Source organism: Salvelinus alpinus, chromosome 17 (assembly GCF_045679555.1).
Source record: "Salvelinus alpinus chromosome 17, SLU_Salpinus.1, whole genome shotgun sequence".
Classification (NCBI taxonomy): Eukaryota; Metazoa; Chordata; class Actinopteri; order Salmoniformes; family Salmonidae; genus Salvelinus; species Salvelinus alpinus.
The window spans coordinates 49,306,543-49,322,041 of record NC_092102.1 but is presented as its reverse complement, the minus strand read 5'-3'; the positions used below and the strand labels follow the sequence as shown (position 1 = coordinate 49,322,041).

The 15,499-nt window shown below is 48.0% G+C and overlaps 1 protein-coding gene across 1 annotated transcript in view; it reads left to right on the top strand.

Annotated features, from left to right (window-relative positions):
* The window catches only part of LOC139541897 (laminin subunit alpha-5-like), a 211,983-nt gene that overhangs the window by 162,495 nt on the left and 33,989 nt on the right, over nt 1–15,499 (top strand). Inside the window, exons 45-56 of the mRNA XM_071346780.1 lie at nt 1,449–1,671; nt 4,776–4,927; nt 5,225–5,335; nt 5,684–5,795; nt 8,141–8,314; nt 9,109–9,305; nt 9,482–9,598; nt 11,989–12,143; nt 12,609–12,741; nt 13,049–13,151; nt 13,402–13,515; nt 13,678–13,863. Of these exons, the coding sequence (XP_071202881.1) occupies nt 1,449–1,671; nt 4,776–4,927; nt 5,225–5,335; nt 5,684–5,795; nt 8,141–8,314; nt 9,109–9,305; nt 9,482–9,598; nt 11,989–12,143; nt 12,609–12,741; nt 13,049–13,151; nt 13,402–13,515; nt 13,678–13,863 (1,777 nt within the window). The remainder of the gene's footprint in view (nt 1–1,448; nt 1,672–4,775; nt 4,928–5,224; nt 5,336–5,683; nt 5,796–8,140; nt 8,315–9,108; nt 9,306–9,481; nt 9,599–11,988; nt 12,144–12,608; nt 12,742–13,048; nt 13,152–13,401; nt 13,516–13,677; nt 13,864–15,499) is intronic.

Below are 15,499 nucleotides of genomic sequence, written 5' to 3'. Positions count from 1 at the left end.
GATAGAACTCTTTTTAGTTCCAGATAGAACTCTTTTTAGTTCCAGATAGAGCCCTTTTCGGTTCTAGATAGAACTCTTTTTAGTTCCAGATAGAACTCTTTTCGGTTCCAGATAGAGCCCTTTTCGGTTCCAGATAGAACTCTTTTTAGTTCCAGATAGAGCCCTTTTTAGTTCCAGATAGAGCCCTTTTTGGTTCCAGATAGAACTCTTTTTAGTTCCAGATAGAACTCTTTTCAGTTCCAGATAGAACTCTTTTTAGTTCCAGATAGAACTCTTTTCAGTTCCAGATAGAGACCTTTTCGGTTCCAGATAGAACTCTTTTTAGTTCCAGATAGAGCCCTTTTTGGTTTCAGATAGAACTCTTTTTAGTTCCAGATAGAACTCTTTTTGGTTCCAGATAGAACTCTTTTTAGTTCCAGATAGAACTCTTTTTAGTTCCAGATAGAACCCTTTTTGGTTCCAGATAGAACTCTTTTTGGTTCCAGATAGAGCCCTTTTTGGTTCCAGATAGAACTCTTTTTAGTTCCAGATAGAACTCTTTTTAGTTCCAGATAGAACCCTTTTTAGTTCCAGATAGAACTCTTTTTAGTTCCAGATAGAACTCTTTTTAGTTCCAGATAGAACTCTTTTTGGTTCCAGATAGAACTCTTTTTGGTTCCAGATAGAACTCTTTTTGGTTCCAGATAGAGCCCTTTTTGGTTCCAGATAGAACTCTTTTTGGTTCCAGATAGAACCCTTTTTGGTTCCAGATAGAACTCTTTTTAGTTCCAGATAGAACTCTTTTTAGTTCCAGAGAGAACTCTTTTTAGTTCCAGATAGAACTCTTTTTAGTTCCAGATAGAACTCTTTTCAGTTCCAGATAGAGCCCTTTTCGGTTCCAGATAGAACTCTTTTCAGTTCCAGATAGAGCCCTTTTCGGTTCCAGATAGAACTCTTTTTGGTTCCAGATAGAACCCTTTTTGGTTCCAGATAGAACTCTTTTTAGTTCCAGATAGAACTCTTTTTAGTTCCAGAGATAACTCTTTTTAGTTCCAGATAGAACTCTTTTTAGTTCCAGATAGAACTCTTTTCAGTTCCAGATAGAGCCCTTTTCGGTTCCAGATAGAACTCTTTTCAGTTCCAGATAGAGCCCTTTTCGGTTCCAGATAAAACTCTTTTTAGTTCCAGATAGAGCCCTTTTTGGTTCCAGATAGAACTCTTTTTAGTTCCAGATAGAACCCTTTTTAGTTCCAGATAGAACTCTTTTTGGTTCCAGATAGAACTCTTTTTGGTTCCAGATAGAACTCTTTTTGGTTTCAGATAGAACCCTTTTTGGTTCCAGATAGAGCCCTTTTTGGTTCCAGATAGAAGTTGGAAGTTGGAGTATATGCAAGATGTGGACTAGGCTTGACACTGTGTGTGTGTGTGTGTGTGTGTGTGTGTGTGTGTGTGTGTGTGTGTGTGTGTGTGTGTGTGTGTGTGTGTGTGTGTGTGTGTGTGTGTGTGTGTGTGTGTGTGTGTGTGTTTTCGTGTGTCTTCCATTCTCTTCAGAGTGTGAGTGTAAGCATGGGCGCTGTGACCCTCGAACAGGGGAGTGTCACTGTGGAGAAGGCCTAACCGGCAAACAGTGTGACAGCTGTTCCCATAGATACAGTGTTCCTGTACAACACGGACATGATATGACCTGTGAACGTAAGTAATGCTGTTAATGAATCCATATCTGCTGTTGTGTTGACCTTTCTTTACTTTGATTTTATTTGAGAGGGGGAGGGAGAGATGGACAGGGAGAGGGAGAGATGGACAGGGGGAGGGAGAGATGGACAGGGGAAGGGGAGAAGGAGATGGAGACAGGGAGAGATGGACAGGGGGAGGGAGAGATGGACAGGGGGAGGGAGAGATGGACAGGGGGAGGGAGAGATGGACAGGGGGAGGGAGAGATGGACAGGGGGAGGGGAGGAGGAGATGGAGACAGGGAGAGATGGACAGGGGGAGGGAGAGATGGACAGGGGGAGGGAGAAATGGACAGGGGGAGGGGAGAAGGAGATGGAGATGGAGACAGGGAGAGATGGACAGGGGGAGGGAGAGATGGACAGGGGGAGGGGAGAAGGAGATGGAGACAGGGAGAGATGGACAGGGGGAGGGAGAGATGGACAGGGGGAGGGAGAGATGGACAGGGGGAGGGAGAGATGGACAGGGGGAGTGGGAGAGATGGACAGGGGGAGATGGACAGGGGGAGGGAGAGATGGACAGGGGGAGGGAGAGATGGACGGGGGGAGGGAGAGATGGACAGGGGGAGTGGGAGAGATGGACAGGGGGAGAAGGAGATGGAGACAGGGAGAGATGGACAGGGGGAGGGAGATAGATGGACAGGGGGAGGGAGAGAGATGGACAGGGGGAGGGAGAGATGGACAGGGGGAGGGAGAGAGATTGGGAGGGGGAGAAGGAGATGGAGACAGGGAGAGATGGACAGGGGGGGGGGTGGACAGGGGGAGTGGGAGAGATGGACAGGGGAAGGGAGAGATGGACAGGGGGAGGGAGAGATGGACAGGGGGAGAGAGAGATGGACAGGGGGAGGGAGAGAGATGGACAGGGGGAGGGAGAGATGGACAGGGGGAGGGAGAGAGATGGACAGGGGAAGGGTAGATGGACAGGGGGAGGGAGAGATGGACAGAGGGAGGGAGAGATGGACAGGGGGAGAGAGAGATGGACAGGGGGAGAGAGAGATGGACAGGGGGAGAGAGTAGATGGACAGGGGGAGGGAGAGATGGACAGGGGGAGGGAGAGAGATGGACAGGGGGAGGGAGAGATGGACAGAGGGAGGGAGAGATGGACAGGGGGAGAGAGAGATAGACAGGGGGAGAGAGAGATGGACAGGGGGAGAGAGAGATGGACAGGGGGAGAGAGTAGATGGACAGGGGGAGGGAGAGATGGACAGGGGGAGGGAGAGAGATGGACAGGGGGAGGGAGAGATGGACAGGGGGAGGGAGAGAGATTGGACAGGGGGAGGGAGGAGATGGACAGAGGGAGGGAGAGATGGACAGGGGGAGAGAGAGATGGACAGGGGGAGAGAGAGATGGACAGGGGGAGAGGGAGATGGACAGGGGGAGGGAGAGATGGACAGGGGGAGGGAGAGAGATGGACAGGGGAAGGGAGAGATGGACAGAGGGAGGGAGAGATGGACAGGGGGAGAGAGAGATGGACAGGGGGAGAGGGAGATGGACAGGGGGAGGGAGAGAGATGGACAGGGGGAGGGAGAGATGGACAGGGGAAGGGTAGATGAGACATGGGGAGGGGGAGATGGAGATGGAGACAGGGAGAGATGGACAGGGGGAGGGGGAGATGGACAGGGGGAGGGGGAGATGGGGAGTGGGAGGGAGAGATGGACAGGGGGAGGGGGAGATGGACAGGGGGAGGGGGAGATGGACAGGGGGAGGGAGAGATGGGGAGTGGGAGAGAGATGGACAGGGGGAGGGAGAGATGGACAGGGGAAGGGTAGATGGACAGGGGGAGGGAGAGATGGACAGGGGGAGGGGGAGATGGACAGGGGGAGGGGGAGATGGACAGGGGGAGGGAGAGATGGGGAGTGGGAGAGAGATGGACAGGGGGAGGGAGAGATGGACATGGGGAGAGGGAGAGAGATGGACAGGGGGAGTGGGAGATGGACAGGGGGAGGGGGAGATGGACAGGGGGAGGGGGAGATGGACAGGGGGAGGGAGAGATGGACAGGGGGAGGGAGAGATGGACAGGGGGAGTGGGAGAGATGGACAGGGGGAGGGAGAGAGATGGACAGGGGGAGAAGGAGATGGTTACAGGGTGAGATGGACAGGGGGAGGGAGAGAGATGGACAGAGGGAGGGAGAGAGATGGACAGGGGGAGGGAGAGATGGACAGGGGGAGGGAGAGAGATGTACAGGGGGAGGGAGAGATGGACAGGGGGAGGGAGAGAGATGGACAGGGGGAGGGAGAGATGGACAGGGGGAGGGAGAGATGGACAGGGGGAGTGGGAGAGAGATGGACAGGGGAGGGAGAGATGGACAGGGGGAGTGGGAGAGATGGACAGGGGGAGAGGGAGAGATGGACAGGGGGAGAAGGAGATGGAGACAGGGTGAGATGGACAGGGGGAGGGAGAGAGATGGACAGGGGGAGGGAGAGAGATGGACAGAGGGAGGGAGAGAGATGGACAGGGGGAGGGAGAGATGGACAGGGGGAGGGAGAGAGATGTACAGGGGGAGGGAGAGATGGACAGGGGGAGGGAGAGAGATGGACAGGGGGAGGGGGAGATGGACAGGGGGAGGGAGAGAGATGGACAGGGGGAGGGAGAGAGATGGACAGGGGGAGGGGGAGAGATGGACAGGGGGATGGAGAGATGGACAGGGGGAGGGAGAGATGGACAGGGGGAGGGAGAGATGGACAGGGGGAGGGAGAGATGGACAGGGGGAGGGAGAGATGGACAGGGGGAGGGAGAGAGATGGACAGGGGAGGGAGAGAGATGGACAGGGGGAGGGGGAGAGATGGACAGGGGGATGGAGAGATGGACAGGGGGAGGGAGAGATGGACAGGGGGAGGGAGAGATGGACAGGGGGATGGAGAGATGGACAGGGGGAGGGAGAGATGGACAGGGGGAGTGGGAGATGGACAGGGGGAGGATGGGGGAAGGAGAAGCGAGGAAAGGGAGAGGGGGAAGAGGTAGAAGGGGAGAAAGAGAGAGTGAAGGAGAGAGGAGAAAGAGAGAGTCAAACCGTAGCTTGGTTCTGTTCCAATATTATGATGAAGGTGACTAAATGTGTGTCCTTTCAGCTTGTGACAGCTGTGTGATTGTCCTGTTGGAGGATCTGGACAAAATTAACGACAACTTTGGCTCCGTGGCTCATCAGCTGATCAACCTGAACGCCTCCTCTATGACCTGGGCTCAGCTAAACAACCTCAGCAGATCCGTGGACAATATCTCTGTGAGTACACACACACACACACACACACACACACACACACACACACACACACACACACACACACACACACACACACACACACACACACACACACACACACACAAATACACAGTAAATGCACATACACAATATGTTTGTCTTTCTTGAACTGCATTGTGGGTTAAGGACTTGTAAGGAAGCATTTCACGGTAAGGTCTACACTTGTTGTATTTCGGGCGCATGTGACAAATAAAATTTGATTTGATTCGAAAAACACTCGTTCAATATCTGTTGACTGAGATTGACTCTGTTTCCCAGAATGCCATAGAGAACTACAACAGTACTCTGGATGAGAGCAGGAACAGAGCGGACATGTTGGAGGAGGAGATCATGACCATCGACTCAGACATCCGCGGCCTGGAAGATAAGGTGATGAAGATCTGTGACGAGCATCTCTCTGTCCACCCCTTCTCTGTTATTATTTAATCAGTTACTCAGAGACCATGACCGTCTCGGCCCACCCTTCTCTCTCGATCTACTTTTTATTCTTCTCATTTGCCTTTTTAAAAAAACGTCCATTATCCTTTCCTTTATTCACAAAAATATTTATTATTTCAATTCATAACCGTTTCAAATGTTCAAATACATACATATGTGTATCTACTTGCCATTACTCTAACATCAGCTTATTGTACTTTATGCAGTTGCGTATCCCAACAAGAATCGATGGTAAAAATGAATGACAGGTGTACTGATGTAATGTTGTCCTCCCACCAGGTGGTGGCGGTAGCAGAACAAGCAGACAGTCTGGAGAATAGCAGCAGCAACACCTATCAGAGAGCCCAGGATCTGCTCTCACACATGGAGAACATAGTAGGAGAGGTGGAAGGTAAGCTGAGAAATCTTTATGGGGGGAAACTTTCAATCTGAGTTGATGTTGTCAGTGAAGATTATTCGTTAAGAGTTCATCCCTCATTTTGTTGGATTAAAATATATCCATCAAAATATAAAACTCTGATTTTAAAGTATGTGGACACCTGCTCGTCCAACATCTCATTCCAAAATCATGGGCATTATTATGGAGTTGGTTTCCCCCCTTTGCCGCTATAACAGCCTCCACTCTTCTGGGAAGGCTTTCCACTAGATTGTGGAACATTGCTGCTTCCATTCAGCCACAAGAGCATTGGTGAGGTCGGACACTGATGTTGGGTGATTAGGCCTGGCTCGCAGTCGGCGTTTCAATTCATCCTAAAGGTGTTCGATGGGGTTGAGTTCAGGGCTCTGTGCAGGCCACTCAAGTTCTTCCACACCCACCTGGACAAACCATATCTGTATGGACCTAGTTTTGTGCACGGGGACATTGTCATGCTGAAACAGGAAAGGTCCTTCCCCAAACTGTTGCCACAAAGTTGGAAGCACAGAATCGTCTAGAATGTCATTGTATGCTGTAGCATTTAAGATTTCCCTTCACTGGAACTAAGGGGCCCGAACCGAACCATTATTCCTCCTCCACCAAACTTTACAGTTGGCACTATGCATTGGGGCAGATAGCGTTCTCCTGGCATCCGCCAAACCCAGATTTGTCCGTCAGACTGCCAGATGGTGAAGCGTGATTCATCACTCCAGAGACGGCGTTTCCGCTGCTCCAGAGTCCAATGGCGGTGAACTTTACGCCACTCCAGCCAACGCTTGACATTGCGCATGGTGATCTTAGGCTTGTGTGCGGCTGCTCGACCAGGGAAACCCATTTCATGAAGCTCCCGATGAACAGTTCTTGTGCTGACGTTACTTCTAGAGACAGTTTGGAACTCGGTAGTGAGTGTTGCAACCGAGGACAGACAAATTCTACACGCTACGCACTTCAGTATTTGGTGGTCCCGTTCTGTGAGCTTGTGTGGCCTACCACTTCCCAGTTGAGCCGTTGTTGCTCCTAGATGTTTCTACTTCACAATAACAGAACTTACAGTTGACCGGGGCAGCTCTGTCTGGGCAGAAATTTGATGAACTGACTTGTTGGAAAGGTGGCATCCTATGACGGTGCCACGTTGAAAGTCACTGAGCTCCTCAGTACGGCCATTCTACTGCCAATGTTTGTCTGTGGAGATTGCATGGCTGTGTGCTCGATTTTATACACCTGTCAGCAGCAGGGGTGGCTGAAATAGCCAAATCCCCTCATTTGAATGGGTGTCCACACACTTTTTTTACACTGCCTTCTGAAAGTATTCAGACCCCTTGACTAACATTTTGTTACATTACAGTCCCATAATGACATCGCAATACCCCATCATGACATCACAATACCCCATAATGACGTCACAATACCCCATAATGACATCGCAATACCCCATAATGACATCACAATACCCCATAATGACATCACAATACCCCATAATGACATCACAATACCCCATAATGACATCACAATACCCCATAATGACATCACAATACCCCATAATGACAAAGTAAAAACAGGTTTTTAGAACTTCATGCAAATGTGTTAAAAATAAAAAATAAAAATAAAAACCTTATTTACATAAGTATTCAGAACCTTTGCTATGAGACTCTAAATTGAGCTCAGGGTGCATCCTGTTTCCATTGATCATCCTTGAGATGTTTCTACAACTGGATTGGAGTCCACCTGTGGTACATTCAATTGATTGGACATGATTTGGAAAGGCACACACCTGTTTATATAAGGTCCCAAAGTTGACAGTGCATGTCAGAGCAAAAACCAAGCCATGAGGTCATGGCTGTTGTCCGTAGATCTCCGAGACAGGATTGTGTCGAGGCACAGATCTGGAGAAGGGTACCAAAAAATGTCTGCAGCATTGAAGGTCCACAAGAACACAGTGGCCTCCATCATTCTTAAACGGAAGACGTTTGGAACCACCAAAACTTCCTAGAGCTGGCCACCTGTTAAATAAATAAAATAAAAAATACACAAGAAGACTTGAGGCTGTAATCGCTGCTAAAGGTGCTTCAGCAAAGTACTGAATAAAGGGTTTGAATACTTATGTAAATGTGATATTTCCGTTTTTATAGTTAATAAATTAGCAAACATTTCGACAGTTTTTGCTTTGTGTGTAGATAAATAATGATAAATAATGGTTAACTAAAAAGAAATAAATAATAATGAGGGAGGAAAAAAACAATTTAATACATTTTAGAATAAGGCTGTCACGTAACAGAATTTGTAAGTTGGTGTTTTCTCTCTCTCTCTCTCTGCCTATCCAGACCTAATGCTGCAGGAGAACCGTACGGGTCTGAATGAGACGCAGGTGGAGCAGGAAGAGGACAACTTGCTTGAGAAGATGAAGCAGGTGGAGGCCATGCTGAGAGAGATGAGATTCAAGAGCTGTGTCGGACAGAAGGAGATAGCAGACAGAGAGATGTCCGAGGCTAAGAAATGTGAGTAGCGCCGAGAGAGAGACAGAGAGACAGAGAGACTGACAGAGAGAGAGAGACAGAGAGAGACAGAGAGACAGAGAGACAGAGACAGAGAGAGAGAGAGAGAGAGAGAGAGAGAGAGAGAGAGAGAGAGAGAGAGAGAGAGAGAGAGAGAGAGAGAGAGAGAGAGAGAGAGAGAGAGAGAGAGAGAGAGAGAGAGAGAGAGAGAGAGAGAGAGAGAGAGAGAGAGAGGCAGAGAGAGAGAGACAAAGAGACAGAGAGAGAGAGAGAGAGAGAAACAGAGAGAGAGAGAGAGAGAGAGAGAGAGAGAGAGAGAGAGACAGAGAGAGAGACAGAGAGACAGACACACAGAGATGTCCGAGGCTGAGAAACGTGAGTTAAACTATAGAAATAGTATTACTAGAGTGGAAATCTACATTCAAGTCAAAGATCTCTGATGGGCAGCTGGTCATATTGAGTGTTCCTACCCAGAACCTCTAGCTAGAAGATACCTGGGTTAGGACAACCTAATAATTACATGAGGAAGCTTTTGAAAATGAACAGATTCATGAGACCAACGCCATTTCCAATTAGCATCGCTGGTCCGTTTGGTTTAGAATTCTTAGGTATTTATTACAATCCTCTTTTTAACCTCTATTATCTTCAACCTAGCCCAGAACCAGGAAGTACTATTTCGCTGAGTCACATCTGAAGGAGCTGTGGTCCATGTGCACATCTGATACATCTTGCTGTTACTGCGTCGTATTCACAACCTTCTGGTCATTATTGCTAAACGTGTGTTTCTCTCCCTCTAGTGCTGGCGAAGGTGAAAGATCAGCTGGTGAGTCGTGTGGTGGACAACGAGGGCTTGGTGAAGAACATCAGGGAGCGTCTGGAGAAGTTCCATGACCAGCTGATGGACCTGAGGGACGCTCTGAACCAGGCAGTTAACAACACGGCCCTCGCCTCCGATACGAACGCTGTTAATGAGAAGAGGCTGGAGGAATGTCAGGTAACACAGACAGAGATATAGTCACACACACACACACACACACACACACACACACACACACACACAGAGGAAAGCAGTATGAGTGTTGATCATAATCAGACATCTTTTTTTGTGTACATATTCAACTCTCTTTGACCTGCAGAGTTTGAACTCATCACTGTTGTTTCTCTTCTCAGCAAAAGGTGGATGAACTGAACGGGAAGCACAAAGTAGTGGAGGATCTCCTGCAGATGGCGGAGGACGATGTGGCAACCGTCAACGACATGTTATCTATGCTGCACGACTCCAAGGAGGTGAGCCTCAACCCTCACAGAGTTTTAAAGATACAGGAGTCCCTCACATCTCACCCTCATCAGGACCGTATCGGTGTGAACACTACGGCTGTAACTATCCAAAGGGATTCAAACACAGTTTTGAAAAAAAAAACACAGTTTTGAAAAACCATTATGTCAGAAACAGTCGAAACAAAATGAGACCGTCCCTGGATGAGACAGTCCCTGGATGAGACAGTCCCTGAATGAGACCGTCCCTGGATGAGACAGTCCCTGGATGAGACAGTCCCTGGATGAGACAGTCCCTGGATGAGACAGTCCCTGGATGAGACAGTCCCTGGATGAGACAGTCCCTGGATGAGACAGTCCCTGAATGAGACAGTCCCTGGATGAGACAGTCCCTGGATGAGACAGTCCCTGAATGAGACAGTCCCTGGATGAGACAGTCCCTGGATGAGACAGTCCCCGGATGAGACAGTCCCTGGATGAGACAGTCCCTGGATGAGACAGTCCCTGGATGAGACAGTCCCTGGATGAGACAGTCCCCGGATGAGACAGTCCCCGAATGAGACAGTCCCCGGATGACACAGTCCCCGAATGAGACAGTCCCCGAATGAGACAGTCTCTGAATGAGACAGTCCCCGGATGAGACAGTCCCTAAATGAGACAGTCCCTAAATGAGACAGTCCCTAAATGAGACAGTCCCTGGATGAGACTGTCCCTGGATGAGACAGTCCCTGGAAAATCTCCAAGCAGAACTCAAGCAGTCTGATTAGAAGTCAAACATTGTACAGTAAAACCCTGATGTAAAAAGATTCCAGCCACCTAAAGTCATAGACTGTTTCTCTCTGCTACCGCACGGCAAGCGGTACCGGAGCACCAAGTCTGGGAACCAACAGGACCCTGAACAGCTTCTACCCCCAAACCATCAAACTGATTAATGACTTAGTTAAATAGTTAACCACTAACTACCCAAACTATCTGCATTGACCCCTTTTGGCACTAACTCTTTTGACTCATCACATTCCCTGCTGTTACTGTTTACTATCTATCCTGTTGTCTAGTCACTTTACCCCTACCTACAGTATACTGCTGTTACTGTCTATTATCTATCCTGTTGTCTAGTTACTTTACCCCTACCTACAGTATACTGCTGTTACTGTCTATTATCTATCCTTTACCCCTACCTACAGTATACTGCTGTTACTGTCTATTATCTATCCTGTTGTCTAGTTACTTTACCCCTACCTACAGTATACTGCTGTTACTGTCTATTATCTATCCTTTACCCCTACCTACAGTATACTGCTGCTACTGTCTATTATCTATCCTTTACCCCTACCTACAGTATACTGCTGCTACTGTCTATTATCTATCCTTTACCCCTACCTACAGTATACTGCTGTTACTGTCTATTATCTATCCTTTACCCCTACCTACAGTATACTGCTGTTACTGTCTATTATCTATCCTTTACCCCTACCTACAGTATACTGCTGTTACTGTCTATTATCTATCCTGTATCCCTACCTACAGTATACTGCTGTTACTGTCTATTATCTATCCTTTACCCCTACCTACAGTATACTGCTGTTACTGTCTATTATCTATCCTTTACCCCTACCTACAGTATACTGCTGTTACTGTCTATTATCTATCCTTTACCCCTACCTACAGTATACTGCTGTTACTGTCTATTATCTATCCTTTACCCCTACCTACAGTATACTGCTGTTACTGTCTATTATCTATCCTTTACCCCTACCTAAAGTATACTGCTGTTACTGTCTATTATCTATCCTTTACCCCTACCTACAGTATACTGCTGTTACTGTCTATTATCTATCCTTTACCCCTGCCTACAGTATACTGCTGTTACTGTCTATTATCTATGCTGTTGCCTAGTTACTTTATTCCTAGTTATATGTACATATATACCTCAATTACCTCGTACCCCTACACATCGACTCTGTACTGGTACCCCGTGTATAAAGCCATGTTATTGACCTCGTACCCCTGCACATGGACTCTGTACTGGTACCCCGTGTATAAAGCCATGTTATTGACCTCGTACCCCTTCACATGGACTCTGTACTGGTACCACCTGGCCACCCTTCATAGCCTGGTTCCTCTCTAGGTTTCTTCCTAGAATCCCGGCCTTTCTAGGGAGTTTTTCCCTTGCCACCGTGCTTCTACACCTGCATTGCTTGCTGTTTGGGGTTTTAGCCTGGGTTTCTGTACAGCACTTTGTGACATCAGCTGATGTAAGAAGGGCTTCATAAATACATTTGATTGATTGATTTGATTGACTGTGTACCCTGAGTATACTAAACATTAGGAACACCTTTTTAATCTCAAATCTCCTGCCTCCTTTAACCCCCCCCACCCCACCCCACCCCCCTCCTCTCCAGGAGTATGAGCGATTGGCCGCCCAGTTGGATGGTGCCAGGATGCCCCTGGCTGAAAAGGTGCAGACATTTGCCCCCACCCTCAGTAAGATACCCCTGGTGGAGGCAGCAGAGGAACATGCTGAACTACTCACTGAGCTGGCCAGGAACCTCTCCAGGTGAGGAGTTGGTGGATTCATCAATTGATGGATTTTTTTATAGATTTTTTGGGGGGTTGATGGATGGATATTGATTGATTGATTGATTGATTGGTTGCTTTTTGGGGGGGGGGTGGATATTGATTGATTGATTGATTGATTGGTTGCTTTTTTGGGGGGGGGGGGGTGGATATTGATTAGTTGATTGATTGGTTGCTTTTTGGGGGGGGGGGGTTGATACGTTGGTTGATTGATTTATTGATTGGTTGCTTTTTGGGGGGGGGGTGGATGGTTGATACGTAGGTTGATTGATTTATTGATTGGTTGCTTTTTGGGGGGGGGATGGTTGATACGTTGGTTGATTGATTTATTGATTGGTTGCTTTTTGGGGGGGGGATGGATGGTTGATACGTTGGTTGATTGGTTTATTGATTGGTTTATTGATCTGACCTCGACTTCACACGTTTTTTCTCCTCTGTGTTGCAGTGTGATCTCCAACACCAACAAGGACGGTTTCATCCAGCGAGCGGTGAACGCGTCCCGAGCGTACTCCGACATCATCGCCGGAGTCAGAGACGCTGAGATTGCTGCCAACCAAGCTGCTGTGGACGCTCCGGAGGTACGGACAACACACACGTGAACTTATTTCCTACATGTGTGAGGACACTCTTGAGACTCACAGAAACAGCAGTACACTATACTGCGTTGGACATGTGTGAGGACACTCTTGAGACTCACAGAAACAGCAGTACACTATACTGCGTTGGACATGTGTGAGGACACTCTTGAGACTCACAGAAACAGCAGTACACTATACTGCGTTGGACATGTGTGACACCTTAACGTTGCCATAATGGGCCTGTAGGAAACTAACATACAGTATGTTTTTGTTGTGGTGTTGATGCAGTCGTTGTTGATTTGTGCAGAATGTGATGGGTCAGGACCTGGGCCAGGTAGCTGACGGTCTGAGGAATCACAGTTCTGAACTGCTACGGGAAGCTGTCACGCTGCAACAGGAGCTGAATAATGGTACTGATGCAACAAGTAGTGTTTCCTCCCACCTCAGATGAATAGAAATTGGTTTCGGTGATGAATAGAGGGGTTAGAAAATTCTGGAGACTTTCGCCCCAAATTGAAATCAGGAGGGATTTAACAGGGAGGAAACTAGGATTCCTGGGAAAACTGGGAATGAAGGTAACAAACCCCTGGGGGTGAATGCTTGTCGTTTGATGAAAACGTTATTTTATTTAATATCTTATTATTGTCTTTCTCCTGTCAGATCTGAAGCCTCGTCTCCTGGATGCCATGACTCGTCTGGATGAGGCCAAGCAGAAACACAAGACTCTACTGAAAGACCTTGAGATGGTGCAGAGTAACCTCAACTTCAGCAGAGGTAAAGGTCACACAGACACACATACACACACACACACACGTTCCAGACCATCGTCGTAAGAACAGGTCCTCAACGTATACAAGTACAAAACAAACAAATGTTACTTAAACCCAGTCCAATACTGCCTCCCTCCGACCCATACCTGTACATATTGTCCTCCAGAGGAAACGGCTAAGGTTATAGAGGGGGCGAAGGCTGCAGCGGAGGAGGCCAACAGTACAGCAGCGAAGGTAGTGGATACCCTGGCCCCTATCAAAGAGCAGGTGGACCAATGGCAGCAGCAGTACGGTGACGCCAACACCACCAATGAGGACATAAACAAGGCCTTCCTGGAGGCTAACAAGTCTGGTAGGTCTACAACCACTAGTCTGGTAGGTCTACAACCACTAGTCTGGTAGGTCTACAACCACTAGTCTGGTAGGTCTACAACCACTAGTCTGGTAGGTCTACAACCACTAGTCTGGTAGGTCTACAACCACTAGTCTGGTAGGTCTACAACCACTAGTCTGGTAGGTCTACAACCACTAGTCTGGTAGGTCTACAACCACTAGTCTGGTAGGTCTACAGCCACTAGTCTGGTAGGTCTACAACCACTAGTCTGGTAGGTCTACAACCACTAGTCTGGTAGGTCTACAACCACTAGTCTGATAGGTCTACAACCACTAGTCTGATAGGACCACTAGATACCACTAGACAGTAGGTCTGGTAGGACCACTAGATACCACTAGACAGTAGGTCTGGTAGGACCACTAGATACCACTAGACAGTAGGTCTGGTAGGACCACTAGATACCACTAGACAGTAGTTCTGGTAGGACCACTAGATACCACTAGATACCGCTAGACAGTAGGTCTGGTAGGACCACTAGATACCACTAGATACCACTAGACAGTAGGTCTGATAGGACCACTAGATACCGCTAGATACCGCTAGACAGTAGGTCTGGTAGGACCACTAGATACCACTAGATACCTCTAGACAGTAGGTCTGGTAGGACCACTAGATACCACTAGACAGTAGGTCTGGTAGGACCACTAGATACCACTAGACAGTAGGTCTGATAGGACCACTAGATACCACTAGATACCGCTAGACAGTAGATCTGGTAGGACCACTAGATACCACTAGACAGTAGGTCTGGTAGGACCACTAGATGCTACTAGATAGTAGTTCTGGTAGGACCACTAGATACCTCTAGATAGTAGTTCTGGTAGGACCACTAGATACCACTAGATAGTAGTTCTGGTAGGACCACTAGATACCACTAGACAGTAGGTCTGGTAGGACCACTAGATACCACTAGACAGTAGGTCTGGTAGGACCACTAAATACCACTAGACAGTAGGTCTGGTAGGACCACTAGATACCACTAGACAGTAGTTCTGGTAGGACCACTAGATACCACTAGACAGTAGGTCTGGTAGGACCACTAGATACCACTAGACAGTAGGTCTGGTAGGACCACTAGATACCACTAGATACCTCTAGACAGTAGTTCTGGTAGGACCACTAGATACCACTAGACAGTAGGTCTGGTAGGACCACTAGATACCACTAGATACCACTAGATACCACTAGACAGTAGTTCTGGTAGGACCACTAGATACCTCTAGACAGTAGTTCTGGTAGGACCACTAGATACCACTAGACAGTAGGTCTGGTAGGACCACTAGATACCACTAGATAGTAGATCTGGTAGGACCACTAGATACCACTAGATACCACTAGACAGTAGGTCTGGTAGGACCACTAGATACCACTAGACAGTAGGTCTGGTAGGACCACTAGATACCACTAGACAGTAGGTCTGGTAGGACCACTAGATACCTCTAGACAGTAGGTCTGGTAGGACCACTAGATACCACTAGATACCGCTAGACAGTAGATCTGGTAGGACCACTAGATACCACTAGACAGTAGGTCTGGTAGGACCACTAGATACCACTAGATACCACTAGACAGTAGTTCTGGTAGGACCACTAGA